This window comes from Bos mutus, chromosome 17, assembly GCF_027580195.1.
Source record: "Bos mutus isolate GX-2022 chromosome 17, NWIPB_WYAK_1.1, whole genome shotgun sequence".
Classification (NCBI taxonomy): Eukaryota; Metazoa; Chordata; class Mammalia; order Artiodactyla; family Bovidae; genus Bos; species Bos mutus.
The window spans coordinates 30,499,620-30,515,626 of NC_091633.1; the positions used below are offsets into that span (position 1 = coordinate 30,499,620).

General features: G+C 38.5%; 1 protein-coding gene across 2 annotated transcripts in view; it reads left to right on the top strand.

Moving 5' to 3' along the window:
• Nucleotides 1-1,174: 1,174 nt before the first annotated feature.
• GLRB (glycine receptor beta) overlaps nt 1,175-16,007 on the top strand; it is an 89,525-nt gene continuing 74,692 nt past the window's right edge. Inside the window, exons 1-2 of one of the 2 annotated variants that reach the window (XM_070385606.1) lie at nt 1,290-1,428; nt 3,176-3,326. In XM_070385606.1, the coding sequence (XP_070241707.1) occupies nt 3,205-3,326 (122 nt within the window). In that variant the 5' untranslated portion in view covers nt 1,290-1,428; nt 3,176-3,204. Of the gene's footprint in view, nt 1,429-3,175; nt 3,327-16,007 lie in introns of both variants that reach the window. The other variant, XM_070385605.1, reaches the window with a different exon arrangement.

Consider the following 16,007-nt stretch of genomic DNA (forward strand, 5'->3'; position numbering starts at 1 on the left):
GATGGACAGGGAGGCCTGGCGTGCTGCAATTCATGGGGTCGCAAAGAGTCAGATACGACTGAGCGACTGAACTGAACTGAACTGAAGACCTAGTCAAACTAAAAATCTTTTGCAAAACAAAGGAAACCATCAACAAAACAAAAGGACAATCTATTGAATGGAAGAAAATATTTGCAAATGGTATGTCCAGTAAGGAATTAACCTCTAAAACAGAAAGAACTTACACAACTCAATATCAAAAAACAAGCAACCCAGTCAAAAAATGAGCACAAGAATCAAGAATGCATTTTCTAAGGAAGACATACCAATGCCCATCAGACTCGTGAAAAAATGCCCAACATCACTAATCATCAGGGAAATGCAAAACAAAACCGCAATTAGCTGTCACCTCACACCTGTCAGAACAGCAGTCATCAAAACACAGAAGAACTAAGAAGTGTTGGTGAGGACGTGTAGGAAAGGGATCCTGTGTGTACTGTTGGTGGGAATGTAAACTGGTACAGCCACTATGGAGGGTGTATAAAAATTAAAAAAAAAAAAGAAGAAGAACTGATGATACCATATGACCCAGAAATTTCACTTTTGAGTATCTATCTGAAGAAAATTTATAAAAATACATGCACCTCAACGTTCATAGTAGCATTTTTTACAATAGCCAAGATATGAATCAACTTGTGTCCAAGATTGTATGGTTTTATGGATTCTGATCAATTTCAGCATGCTTAAAAAGGTCAGGCTTAGAGGAAATGGCAACCCACTCCAGTGTTCTTGCCTGGAGAATCCCAGGGACGGGGGAGCCTGGTGGGCTGCCGTCTATGGGGTCGCACAGAGTTGGACACGACTGAAGCAACTTGGCAGCAGCAGCAGCTGCAGAGAAATTGTAAAAAAGACTGGAGAGGAAGTTAAATGCCAGAAGACCATAAAAATGATAGTCACAGAAACTGTTGTCTGCTTAGGTCTCAGAAGGTCATTTGTTGTTTGATTGTTTTTTGTTGCTAGTGGTAAAAAATAGACTCTAAAGGATTCCAGCTCCTTGAAAGGTTTTTCCTTTCGAAGTAACCCAGCTGTCCCCCGCGCCCTGTCCCCCACCCACCGTCCCCATCTTCTTTAGCCCCTGGTGGGGACTGCATTCCTCCACTCAGAGGCCGGAAGGGGACACGCGTGCAGCCGGGACACCTCTGCAGTCCCGCCCGGCCCACCTCTCGCCATGCTCTGGCTGTGCCGCGGGCCCCGCAGCGCCCAGACCGCACCGGCGCGGACACCACGGCGCAGGCTCCTCGGCCGGAGCAGGCGCGTCAGCCCATCGCGGGAACGCGGGGACGGGGACGCGGGGACGGGGACGCGGCCGCTCCCCCCGCGGCCCCCCTCCCGCACCGGCGCGTCCGGCGGAGCGCGCGTCCTCCCGGGGCTGCGGGAGGGGCGCCTCAGGTAAGTCGGCTCCGAGAGAAGGGGCGGCGCGGGGGTCCAGGGATGCGCACCTCTGCGGCAAGGCCTGGCGGGGGCACCGGGCACTGCGGCGGCGGCGCGAGGAGGAGGAAGAGGAGGAGGCGAGAGCATCCCTGGTGGTGGCGGCGAGCACATCCCCGCGGGTCAGCGGTGTGGGTGTGCTCGGCTGGAGGGATGCGGGCAGCGGAGGATCAGAGGCGCAGTTGGCGTCCTTTGGTCTGCAGGGTCCCTCAGTCCCTGTAGCCAGCCCCTTCGGAAGGTGGGAGGTAGATACAGAGAGACAGGGTGGAATTTCTCCACCCTCAGACCTCCAGGGCCTCTGGGCTCCTGGGCTCCTGGGGCTGAGTGGGCAAAGATGTGGGCACAGTACCTGCGGCCTTGGGCAAGGTGTCTGCACCAGATGTCCCCCTAGGCTGGGGCGTGGGGGGAGGGGTAGGAAGTCCAGTGTTGCGAGTTGACTGAGGGCAGCTGTGGGCCTGATAATTCCCCTCTGTCGTGTCTTCAGGAGAAAGACCAGGGAGGAAGCCCTTACTGCTTGCTTAGGGACTGTGAAGAATAAGTGTGGGAAAATAAGAGTTCCTAGGAAGAAGATTGGTGGAAAACATGCCACAGGAGAAGCAAAATTATGAGGAGTTGGGGATTAAGTTAATGTTGGGGAACAGGCCGGTCTCTTACTCGGCAGGAAACAAGAAGGAGAAACAATTTATGGTTTGGGAATGAAGGATGCGGAAGAGATTTAAATATTCCAGTGTTTAGAAGATGCTTAAAGTTTTTATTGTTGTTATTGCATCAGATAGGCAAGAATGTAATTCTCTTGGAGCGTGAAAAACGTTATTAAAATATGGCTAAGAAGATTATTTGGAGGAATCTGACTATAGTTGCTAATTTATTTCTTGCAGTGTTGCCTAGAATTTCTAGAGTCAGAAATCATCTATTGAATGCTAAATGTTAGTACCATCTGAGTAGACAAGGAGAACGCTAACTTAAAATATTATGCACCTTCCTTTTTTGGGTAAAAAGTAACTTGCAAATTTAATGTATATAAAAAAAAGACCATGAATTTAGAGGGTGAAACTTTGATACTATTTTTTTTCTTTTATTTCTGTCAGTCCTTTAATAATTAGAATTAACTTTTTCCTTGAGAATAGTTTATATTGTCTTTGAAAAAAATATGCATACAGAAGTCAAAGAACAGAAGAAATTTAAAAAATAAAACATAAATTTAAATGTACTAGCACAATCTTAACACCTTGTAAACATCTTTCCAGCTATCTTTCTAAGCGTGTATTGATACATTCTGTAATTCAGTATCAATTTATAATTTTATGAAACTATATAGTAGAAAATTTTACATACTTACTTTTTACTCCTCATGGGGGTCTTATTTTCTATGAAGCAATTTTTAAACTAACTTTTACTATGAAAACATCACAGAGAGTCACAAAATATAAAGTAAGGTGTAATTACAGAGATGCAATTTACAGAGTTTTTTTTTTCAAGGAAGAGAAAGAAGAATAGAAAATTTTACCGAGTATAATATATTTAGTAAGCTTAAAATATGACAAAGCCTTCATGTTTGTGCATGTACGGAAGACAGATGTTTGCCAGGAGCCGTGAGAATATGATGTACAAGTGCCCTGTCCATGGTAGTAACAGTCATGATCCTTAAAGAGTCATGTAATTGTCATTTGTCTCATGAATGTAAATATCTTCTTGTTCTTTCTTGTAGATCTGTCTTCTGAAATTTAAATTTTCAAGATGAAGTTTTTATTGGCAGTGGCCTTTTTTATTTTAATTTCCTTGTGTATTGAAGAAGCCTACTCAAAAGAAAAGTCTTCAAAGAAAGGGAAGGGGAAAAAGAAGCAGTACCTATGTCCATCGTATGTCCTTCATGTCTTATATTCTTATACAGAGAGATGTTATTGCATTTTTATCAAAGTAAAGTGGTTTACTAAAACACATGTCATCAGGACTATTCCAATCAGAATATGTACCAATTTGTTTCATAGGTAGAAAGTGACAGAGTGAAGAAGGCTTTAGTAAATGAAAGCTAGTTCTCAGCTTTTAGATGAAAATAGTAGAGTTTTATCAAGTTTTGTTCATGCCGTGGACTTATATAATTTTATACATCTTTTATAAAAGTAGGAAAAAAAGTTATTTCTTTCTTACTGTGAATTCTTTGGATACTGAGATTATGTGTTTTGAGCAAGTACCAGTTCAAAAAGTTGACTTTTTAAAAACAACTCCTAAAAATGAATATTCATTAAAAAATCATATAGCTGGAACTATAATTTTAAGGTCTATTTAATTCATATTAATGCATGGCAGGAGAAAATTCACACAGTAGATCAGTTTTCCATTTCAGTGTATTTTTTTTTTGGCAAAAGATTTATATTAAGAAATTAGGATATTTCTTAGAAAATGTCATTAATTTTGAAGTTACTTATAAAAAAGAATCTAAGTCCAATTCCCACTCCCTCCCCACTCAGAAAAAAACCAGCAAGGTTTTGTGGTTTGGGCTCCATTTTGTAAAATAAAGAGTTAATATTACTGGTGAATAATAGTATATAAATAAATAACCTTCACAAAATATGTGCTTTTAGGTAGTAATGTTACAATGTATGCAGTTATCTGGAATAAAAACTAATTTGCTGATACTGATTATTTTTACATTAAGATTTCTTAAGTGCCATATTGGTCTGGGGTAACATTATTCCAGCATCATCATTATTTAAATATAGACTATATAGTTTCATAGATATTCCATAAAGATTTTTAAGGTACATTTTAGGAAGTGTATTTTTTAAAGAAAAGATATTAGAGTTTGTATTCAGGGTGGATGTTTGTATGAATATGTGAGACAGAAGTTCTGGGGCTGGTATGGTGACCCACATAAAGCCTTATCATGCATAAATCTCCCTGTTAAGCAGTACCTCCTGGTTTACAACTATAACAGTTCTGCTTATTCCAGTTTACACGGTCTGATGTCGGGCCGGGTTCTGGGTGTGATAGGATGGCCCCAACTGCCTGGCTGAGTGTGACCTCCTGCCTCTGTCACTCATCTTCACTGATACAGTTTTTGTGCAACAGCCTGGAGATGAGCATTTTAGGGAACTGGACATGGTCAGGCCTTACTCTTCCCAAGCAAAAGGACACATTGTCTTGTTTTGGATCGTGTTTATATTAACCTTTTATTTGATAAATCATAGCATATTGACATGAACTGTTGTATTTGTCTTATAGTCCTGGTGATTCGGTTTATCAGTCAAGCCATCTGTGATCACTGAGGAAGCTGATAGGAATCCTGTCTCCCCACCCTTCTCCCACCCAGTCCCCCCATCAAATGTCATGAACCAGAGTTCTGAATGTGGCAACTGCAAGCCTTATAACTATCATGTATCTTATAAGAGTCTTTTAGAGGGCATCCTGATAGCATAGCTGGTAAAGAATCTGCCTGCTGGAGACTATTCGAGTCCTGGGTTGGGAAGATCCCCTGGAGAAGGGAATGGCTACCCACTCCAGTATTCTGGCCTGGAGAATTCCATGGACAGAGGAGCCTGGTAGGCTGCAGTCCATGGGGTCACAAAGAGTCGGACAAAACTGAACAACTTACAGACTTACCCCTTCCCAGAATTATTCTATTGCCTAGGGCTTCCCTGTTGGCTCAGATGGTAAAGGATTTGCCTGCAGTGCAGGAGACCCAGGTTCAATCCCTGGGTTGGGAAGATCTCCTGGAAAAGGGAATGGCTACCCACTCCAGTATTCTTCCTAGAGAATTCCATGGACATGGCAGCCTGGTGGGCTGCAGTCCCTGGGGTTGCAAAGAGTTGGACAAGACTGAATGAACACACACACATGAACTGACTTGTATATGCTTAGGGTGTCTACAGTTAAGACAGATTTTTAAAGTTAAATCTGATAGATAAAGAATGAAACTCTGAAGATTCTCTTTGGCACATATTGGTGATCTCTAAGCGGAAGGCCCAATATATACCTGGTAAGCCCATATCACAGTATTTTAGATATGTTGAGAAATCTATCTCAACCACAGTAGTCAAATTTTGATTATATTACTTACTTTTGTGTAATAATAATGAGACTAAATAAAACTTTATGAACAGTGGGCATAGCTATGCTGCCCCAAATCCAACTTATTAAAAAGTAGATGTACTTTGGAGAGTTAGATTGGTATAATTTTTCTTTGAGCATTTTATAAAGAATTTTGATTTTAAATGATCACTAAACCTCTGAAGGGAGAAGTCAATGGCACCCCACTCCAGTACTCTTGCCTGGAAAATCCCATGGACGGAGGAGCCTGGTAGGCTGCAGTCCATGATGAGGTCTCTAAGAGTAGGACACGACTGAGCGACTTCACTTTGACTTTTCACTTTCATGCATTGGAGAAGGAAATGGCAACACACTCCAGTGTTCTTGCCTAGAGAATCCCAGGGATGGGGGAGCCTGGTGGGCTGCCATCTATGGGGTCGCACAGAGTCAGACACAACTGAAGTGACTTAGCAGCAGCAGCAGCAAACCTCTGAAGACTAAGGTTTTTTCCTGGCTATTATTGGATCCACTATATTAAATTTTTTTGAAGATCCAGATTTGGAATCTCAGTTATAATAATGGGCTGAGAAAGAATATGCAAGTTATTTGTATCTCATACAGTTCAGTTTGCCCATTTTGTGTAAGTTAAACATTAATCACCTTGATTAAGAGGAGTATTTGAGATCACAAAACCAAGAAGTTAAGTGGACTACTATATTCTCTTCAATATGGTGAAACTTGCCCAGTGATATCTTCATTTATTTAAACTTTTTTTGGAATACAATTGAGTAATGGAGTTGGATGTTATATACGCAGTTAATGTGTTATGTTCATGTAGCAAACATGAGCAAAAACTTCCCATTTTACTCTTTTAACTTTTCCCTCCAAAGATTAGAAATAAGGAGGAAAATGTTTTTAAATGTAGAAAAAATAAAGAACTTAGGACCCTTCATATTCTAGGTCAGCGTGAAGCTTGAATCTTATGATAAACTTTTCCTGGCTTTTTATTATTTTTTTAACCTACATTGTTTTGAGAAGCTTGACAGTCATAAATTTGTGCCATTATTCATTTTTTATGGTGTATAATGAAAGCAGCAGTACCAGCTTGACAAACTACCTGATAAATTTGAGTTAAAAATTTTCAGAAATTTAGTCTCTATTAATAAATATAAAATAAACTTAGAAAATATATTTTAGATGAAGTCTTTGGACACTGTTTAGCTTTCTCTTTTATAGGTTGAAGTTTACATTGATCTTAATCTTTTGGTCTTTTTATTTCCTATATATTCTGCATTAGTGGTTGTGTCCAAATCTCTGACTGTAACTCCATCCATTCACTATTACCTCCTCAGGCTCTAATTTTAGCTCAGACCTCTCTTAGCTCAAGCCATACTCATACATCCAACTTTTCTATTAGTACCTAGTAATCCTGTCTTGATCTTAAAACTCAGTTTAAAGTGATAAAAACCAAGTATTGAAACCCTCCCCACCCTTTCCCAAAGTGGTGTTTCCATTTGCATTCTTTTCCATCCAAGCTCAGATCCTCAGGATTACCTGGGACCCTCTCTCTACCTTAGCTTCTCAAATCCAGTCATTCGTCACCCAGACTCCAAGGTCAGAGTCTGCACAATGTTAGGAGTGTGTGAGTCACTCCCATCGCTATCATGACCCTGCTTTCTCTCCTCCTCTCACCTGTTTTGCCTGTATTAGTCTCCTTTCACTTTATTAGTCTCCTTGCTTCTTGTCCTTCATCAATTCCTACCCCACATCAACCCTAGAGTGTATTTTCTTCAATCTACTCAAGTCATTCCAATGCTTAGAGCCCTTTTAGGGATCCCATAGCCTTCTGGAAAGGGTTCTCACAGAACTCCTGCTGAACTGGCCTCTGACTCCCCCAGCTCTATCTCCCCATCCAGCCCACACCCTTACTCAAGTCTCATACACACTTGATGTTTCAGACCTCTGAAATATTCTTCCATTTTACCAAAATGCCAGAGAGTTCCTTCTTTCATTAACTTCTGACTCAGTGCTCTTATTCAAATCCACAACTGCAAATACTGTTTTCACTGTTGACTTTTGTGTGTCCAGCCCAGATTTGTCTAGAAAGCACCACACCCACACATCCAACATTTCAATCTAACTGTTCTATAATGACCTCAAAGTCAATTCAACACAAACCTTGCTGTTTGCTCTGGGAGACCTTTCCTAAGCCTAACAATCTGATTTCTATAATCACACTCTGTTCCTTTGTGGTTCCCTAATTGCCTGTCCCGTTTATAAGGCTATCCGATGATATCACCTGTAATTGTGTGCTTTGCCTACTAGACTGTAAGCTCCTTGAGGGCATCATCTTACTGACTTGGTCACCAGAGATTGACATAATGCCAGGTACAAAATGTACATGGAAAAAACATTTGTTTAAAAAATGAATACAAACATCAGATCTTTGAATAACTTATGTCATTGTATCTAGATTTTTTTTATAGTGCTGGAAAATAATGTATAGATCTCTGTGGATAGTATTTGACCTACAGTCTGAGTATTGGGAAAATTAGTTAACAACTAGGTAGCTAGTACAGCATTTCAACCTGCATGATGTTTCCTGATGAAAGTTTGGCCTCATCATGTTAAACATCTTTACCAATGGGAAAATAAGACTGTACAAGGGAAACACTCAAATGAAATAGATGGTGAATATGTGAGATAGAATTAGGATCTAATATGGTATTGAATGAGCTTCCCTGGTGGCTCAGGGGTTAAAGCATCTGCATGCAATGCAGGAGACCTGGGTTCGATCCCTGGGTCGAGAAGATCCCCTGGAGAAGGAAATGGCAACCCACTCCAGTATTCTTGCCTGGAGAATCCCATGGATGGAGGAGCCTAGTGGGCTACAGTCCACAGGGTCGCAAAGAGTCAGACACGACTGAACAACTTAACTTTCACTTTCACTTTTCATGGTCTTGAAGGGCCAAAATGAGGGGCTGAATCTAACAAAATTGAAGTATAAACTGCACTTTGTTTCAGAAAACATGTGTCCAAGTATATAGAATGGGGAAAGCATAGTTTGGCAAGAGCAAATGGAAAAAATGTTAGATGCTATTAATATTGTTTAAAAAAAAAAGAAAGTGAAAGGTGCTCTGTTGTGTCTGACTCTTTGCAACCCCATGGACTACAAGGCTCCTGTCTGTGTAATTCTAAGGCCAAAATACTGGAGTGGATAGCTGTTTCCTTCTCCAGGGGATCTTCCTGACTCTGGAATTGAACCAGGATCTCCTGCATTGCAGGCAAATTCTTTCCTACCTGAACTACCAGGGAAGCCCTATTTATAATATATTAATATTGTAACCAGTATGTTAACATTGTAACCATGATACAGATGAAGCATTATGTAACATAATATAGTATAATAGAGTAGAATAGTATATTAGAATACACATGATACAGATGAGTTACTATATACTTTATCTTTCCATGTCTTTCTCAGCTGTATATAACTATATTTAGTTACTTAAGAAAGAAATTAGTGTTAATATTTTACTAATTCTGTGTTAAGCATATTACTTCACTTAAAATAATTCAGTTATTTATAGCAAGCTTTACAGAGATTTCTGTACTGTGCTAGTCGGTACTTTCAGGGGAGAGAAATAAGAATAGTTGAAGTAATTACCATAATGTCATATTTGGAAGAGCTAAAAGAACTGAGGTATTTGACAGTTGTCTTCAATTTTTTGAAAAATTTTGATTTAGATGAGAAAGTTTTTGCTGCTTGGCACCAGTAGTTAAAACAAGGACTAATGAACAGAAGACACGAAGAGGGATAATTTTGGCTCCAAATTAGGAAGAATTTTCTAATAGCAGTCTGCCAGATATAATTGCCTAGGCAGGGAGATAGTAGAGTTCCCAGTGACTCCAATCACTCAGCCATGGGGGATAATTGCTTGGCAGCATATTTTATAGAAAGTTTGAGCGTTGAATGGGTGGTTAGGCCAGATGGCAGTATTTATGGACATTTCATTTTGTGAGATTCTAAAGATTCTTTGATTCTAATATATTGTATGTGATGATAGCCTTAAGACTATCCAATAGTAGAATGATACAGAATCATCTTTTAAAAATTTTATCTCCATCCAGACTTAAATAGATCAGCTGCTATTTTTGGTGCATTGTCTTGGAAAGCTCTACCATATAAAATAAATATATCTTGGTCTAATAATAAGGATTTAACTTTCAGTGGTAGCATTTCTTCTTGAAATTTCATGAGTAATCAGATTTTTTTTAGTATCTTTTAAAACCACACAATCTTTTTTCCTGGAATAAGCATGTTAAGCTACTATTAATTTCAAGAAATAGTGATTGACAGATGACAAATTTAAATTATCTAATGAATGCCTGCCATAATTGATAAGAAGGAGGCATAGATTTATAGATTTGTATTTATATCTCTATTGTACATGAAACCAGAACTTTCTAAAATATACTTCCAGAATTCTTGATTGAATAAGCAAAAGCAAAACAAAATAAAACTATCACAACCAAAACCAAAACATGATTTATCATGTTTATTTGTGCTCATGGCAGACATAATAACACTTTTTAATACTGAATTTGGCCAGATCATAACCTCTTGGTACATACTACCTTTTTTGGCATCACTGAGTTAGGGAACCTTCTACTGTTAACGAAGGAGTGTTTGAATTTCACCTACTCGCTCACTATAGGTATAACTAATATGCTTGCAAGCTACATTTGATATCTCCTTTCTTGGGCTTCCCTGATAGCTCAGTTGATAAAGAATCTGTCTGCAATGCAGGAGACCCCGGTTTGATTCCTGGGTCTGGAAGATCTGCTGGAGAAGGGATAGGCTACCCACTCCGGTTTTGTTGGGTTTCCCTTGTGTCTCAGCTGGTAAAGAATCCACCTGCTGTGCAGGAGACCTGGGTTCAATCCCTGAGTTGGAAAGATCCCCTGGAGAAGGGAAAGGCTACCCACTCCAGTATTCTGGCCTGGAGAATTCCATGGACTGTATGGTCTATGGGATCGCAAAGAGTTGGACATGACTGAGAGACTTTCACTTCTCCCATTTTGGGCCCATATTTCTATCTTAGGTGTGAAGAAGCCTAAGAAGCCCTTACTTGATACTTGTGAGGGCTGCTGTTATTTCTGAGTGTGTAGTCATGTTTGCATGTATTTATTTTATCTTCTTAATGATCTTTCTGTCAAACTGTTGGTGCATGCATGCTCAGTCATCTCCTACTCTTTGCAAATCTATGGACTGTAGCCCACTAGGCTCCTCTGTCCATGGGATTCTCCAGGCAAGAACACTGGAGTGGATTACCATTTCCTCCTCCAGGGAATCTTCCTGACCTAGGGATTGAACCCGTATCTCCTATGTCTCCTGCATTAGCAGGCAGATTATTTACCACTGAGCCACCTGGGAAGCCCTCAGACCATTGGCACTCTAGCTTTAAAATCATGGCATAAAGATTTATGGTTCTCTCTGTGTGTAATGGGAAACAGTATGACTTTTTTTTTTTACTAGTTTGTTCACAATCTGAGAAAGTTGTGTGTGTATAAATGTGTTCGAGAATTTTTTGTCTCCTGGAGAGAGCTGTCGTACCATTTAATGATAGCATCTATATACATCAGTTCTGTGTAGTAAGGAGGGTTGGATTACTGTGAATAATTAAAGCCATTGTGTGTTTCCTAAATAATGTTAGCCGTTTTCTTCCTATTCTGATTTTCTTGCCTACTATGTATTAATTAATAGTAATTAATAATTAATAGTTATTAATGTAATGGGTTGATTTTTGTTTACTTCCATTTTCTAACTACCTAATGGGGATGTTCAAGATAAATACATTGGCAAGAAAGATGAAATGCTGATTTATAAAGAGTATTGAGAGCATGTACAATGGATGCAATTGAAAATTGCCTATATTATTATCACCGTAACAAAGTAGAACAAATTTTTCGTCAATGGGCAGTTATGTATTTTCTTACTAGCTATTGAACCGTTCTAATTTAATGGCATGCAATTATTTTGCAGTCAGTTGAATTAATGATCTTCCTTTTACAAATAATTCCCTAGGTTTTAAAGTAAGCTTCTTCATTATTTTAGTTATTTGGGCATGAAATTTAAATGGAACCTGTTTTCTCTTAAAGTGATCTCCTATGTCTGTCCTATTCATTGCATCTGTGCTTACCATCATGTTCAACTTATCTTCTACAATAGCTTCGTACTTATTTACTGTATTTTTTCTCTGCTCATTATTATTTGCCTTATATATTGTTTCCATTTTCATCTTGTTAATCTTATGTTCCAGACCCACAATGTTGTCTTATTCCTTCATGGATCCAGGGCAGACTTTTCATTATGACTTTGAAAGGCCTCTCTGATTTACATGCAGAACTTTATATAAAACTATTTTCTTGTCTCAGAAAGGTCAGTCTGTCGTTAACGCCAGTCTGCCACTTATGCTTAGACAGGCTTTTGGTTAGGATGACAACTTCCTGCTTAATCTATGCAGCCCTTCCAGGTACATCTCAGATATTTCTTTGCTTTATGAAATTAAAAAAGTGTATTTTATATTGGAGTATAGTTGATTAACAATGTTGTGTTAGTTTCAGGTATATAGCAAAGTGACTTAGATGTATGTGTATGTATTATATATATATACATATATATAATATATTCCTTTTCAAATTATTTTCCCATTTAGATTACTACAGAATATTGACTATAGTTCTCTGTGCTGTACATGAGGTCCTTGTTTATTTTATATATAGTAGTATTTGTTAATATCAAACTCCCAATTTATCTCTCCTCCTACCTTTCCCCTGGGTAGCCATGTTTGTTTCCTATGTCTATGAGTGAGTTTCTGTTTTGTGAATAAGTTCATCATATTACCTTGCCTTGCCTTATGAAACTTGTAAAATGATTAGAAATTTCCATTGAGAAAAATAGTAATACAAATTAATAGCATGCTGAAGTTGTTAATAAATTGAGTTCTTGGACCTTGATAGAATACAGTGTTTAGATAGAAAAGAGTGTTAATTTCCTGGCGGGTATATCATAACTGGAACCTTGTGTGGAATTCTGGCTGCTGTTGTTTATGAGGGTTGGATTTACATGAGAATTTCTTCCAAGAACCATGATCAGGGTTTGCTGGAACATGAAAGTCTGTGGTTTGATCGATTGTACTCTGAATTTTTTCTTTAAGAATAGATGAGGAGTTTGTATTTAGACCTCACGTTACAGAACCAAGACCAGAGAGAGAAACATAGAAGAAGACATTTCAGTTTTACGGTTTAGGATATAACTATCCAAAGAAAAAGTGAATTTCCTTGGGTGGTTCTTTGCTACCAGAGTGATGAACGTGCTTGACTAGGGACAACAACCAGACCAAGTGTCACTGGGAAGCTTGATTAGACTTTATGATTAAAACTAAAATTAAACTTCTTGATCTCTTAGAATCCTTTTTGTTTATCTTGTATGTTTTGACACTCGATTAGATTTAATATTATTACTCTTTATATGATAGCTTTTATTTTCTGATTGAAACGTTTATATTATGTTAACTCTTTAGCTAAATTACAAATACTTGAAATGAGATGGTGCACTCTCTCCACTTTCATTATAGTATATACACTTTAACTTAGTAAGCGTAAATGAAGCTCTTATGCAAAGAATTTTCATGTAGGCAGAATATATATATATTTAAAAATATATATATATTTTATGAAATGCATATATACTTTATGAAAGTGTATGTGTATATATAAATACAGTTTATATAGTTTCTTATATAGAATATAGATATGAATATGTAGTTTCATATGAAATTATATATATAATTTCATAAAATTATATATATATATATATAGTTTCATAGTCTTTAAGACTTAATCAAATGGAATCAAACAGGTGACTGAGTATATAGAAAAATCATAAGTTAATCATAAATTAATTCAGTGGCTCCCTGGGGCCGTATTTAGAGATCAAATACTTGGAACATGTGCTATTTAAATTCCCTCTGTATTTCTGTTTAATCCTGATGGAAAAAGCACTGTAATTGGAGAGAAAGAGCCCTGCTGTATCTCAGAACTGTTGCTGATAGGCTTTATAATTTTCAGTAAGTCATTTAATTAATCTTGGTCTCAATTTTCTCATTGCATGGTGAAAAATTTTATCTCAGTAGTCTCATTTCATTTATTTATTCCAATTCTATCTATTATGCTACAATCCTGTTTTATTTATGATTGTTTTGGTAACTTAATATTCAGGGCTATTTTTTTTGTCACAATCTTTTTGTTTTCTGATTTAGAACCAATCAAGCCTAAAAAATGGAAAGAGAATATACAAAATTCTGTTTCTTAAGCAAGTTAATTACTAAGGGATATGATTGCAGATTTGACTTAGCAAAATACAGGTATGTAACTGTCCTCCCAAATCGAAGAATGACATGTGTCCAAGGTGAATAGTCACCGTTCTTAGCTCTGTAATTCTTTACAAGTTATAATGATCAAATTGTGGAATTTGACTTACAAACTTATGTCTTGTGCTTGCTTTTTTGTTTTCTTTTGGAGGTGAATACTTTCTATAATGCAGTAAAGGATGCAGTAGCTTTGCATAAGTCTCCTGTATTCTCCTTATGCTACTACCTGAAAAAGGCACATCACTGCTGTCCTCCTGAGAACAGAGAACTCTTTGTAAATGAGTTCCTCTGGCCCAGACATTTTATGGAAATTTACACATAGAATTCATAAAGCAAATTATTCAAATTTATGTACATATAAATAGCTCCTCTGAGAAATGATGTAAATAGGAAATTACATTTCTCAGAGCTCTGATTGGAATAATAGCAAAACACTGATTAAATCACTAATAGACTCTGTTAAAGAATGTGAAATATCTGACCTGTATTAGTCCTCCTGTGAGAAGACAGTGGTAGGAATTCATGATGATTCGGGATTCAGGGAAATTTAGGACTCTGAGCCTGAGAGTAACCAAAGAGAATAGGCCCACCTTTAGTGAGTGGATTTGCTGCCTTTTGTGCATCACTGTTGAGCTCTGAGTTATACCACGGACCCTGCAGCTGAGACATCCCCAAGGTCTTACTGCAGCATTCTTTGATATCTCCTAGAAGTTCCAAATTTATTGGATTAGAATGTCTATAATATTTTTCTTTCATTTTACAAATGTTGCTTGGAATCTCCATTGGTTTGTTTTGTGTGTTGATCTCGCCTTTTCTGGGTCTTCATTGCGGGGCCTCCACATTTACTTGGCTCTTAGTGGCTCCATTGTTCTCTTTTCCTAACAGCAGTTTCAGTCCTTGATCAACACCCCTTTCAGTCCTTGCCTACAGTGTGAAATTCAACTTTAAAGGAAAAAAAAAATAGAAGTCACTGGACAGTTGCACCCCAAACCCCTCCTTCTTCCCTCCAAAGCTGCCTATGGCATCATCCTTTCTCTTCTTCTTGCCTCCTGACCTAGACGAAGAGTCTTTGATTCCACCCCCCACGCCTCTGAGACTTCCCCATCACCACACTTGGCTCTACCATGTGTCATCATCTTCTCTTCTTTGGCTCCTTTTTCCAAGGGCTTAAAAATATGCTGAAGTTTTGCCTACCTGAAAAAAAAAAGTGTGTAGTTTTTTTTTTTTCAACTTTTAATTTCTGTTTGGGTATAGCCAATTAACAACATCATGATATTTTCAGATGAAAAGCAAAGGGACCATTCTCCCCTAAACTCCCCTCCCATCCAGGCTACCACATAACACTGAGCAGAGTTCCTTGTGCTATACAGTAGATCCTCATTCACTATCATTTAAAATATTAAAAGTGAGTAGTTTTTATATTCCTCTTTCATCAACTTTGTTTCTTCGCCTGTGTTCATTGTCACACTTCTTAAACTGACAGCCCACAGCAGCTTCTCCTTTCTCAGCTCTGTTGTTCAGTTGCCCAGTCATATCCAACTCTTTGCGACCTCATGGACTGAAGCACGCCAGGCCTCTCTAGCCTCACCATCTCCCAAAGTTTGCCCAAGTTCAAGTCCATTGCATCGGTGATGCCGCCCAGCCATCTAATGCTCTGATGCCCTCTTCTTCTGCTCTCAATCTTTCCCAGCATGAGGGACTTTTCCAATCAGTCAGCTCTTTGCATTAGGTGATCAAAATACTGGAACTTCAGCTTTAGCATCAGTCCTTCCAATGAGTGTCCCGTTAACCCTTAAGATTAACTGGTTTGATCTCCTTGCCTTCCAAAAGGACTCTCATGACTCTTCTCCAGCACCACTTTGGCATTCTGCCTTCTTTATGATTCAGCTCTCACAACTGTATGTGACTGCTGGGAAGACTATAGCCTTGACTATATGGTTCTTTGTTGGCAGAGTAAAGTCTCTGCTTCTCAACATACTGTCTAGGTTTGTCACAGCTTTCCTGCCAAGAAGCAATCGTCTTCTGATTTCATGGCTGCAGTTACCATCTGCAGTGATTTTAGAGCCCAAGAAGAGGAAG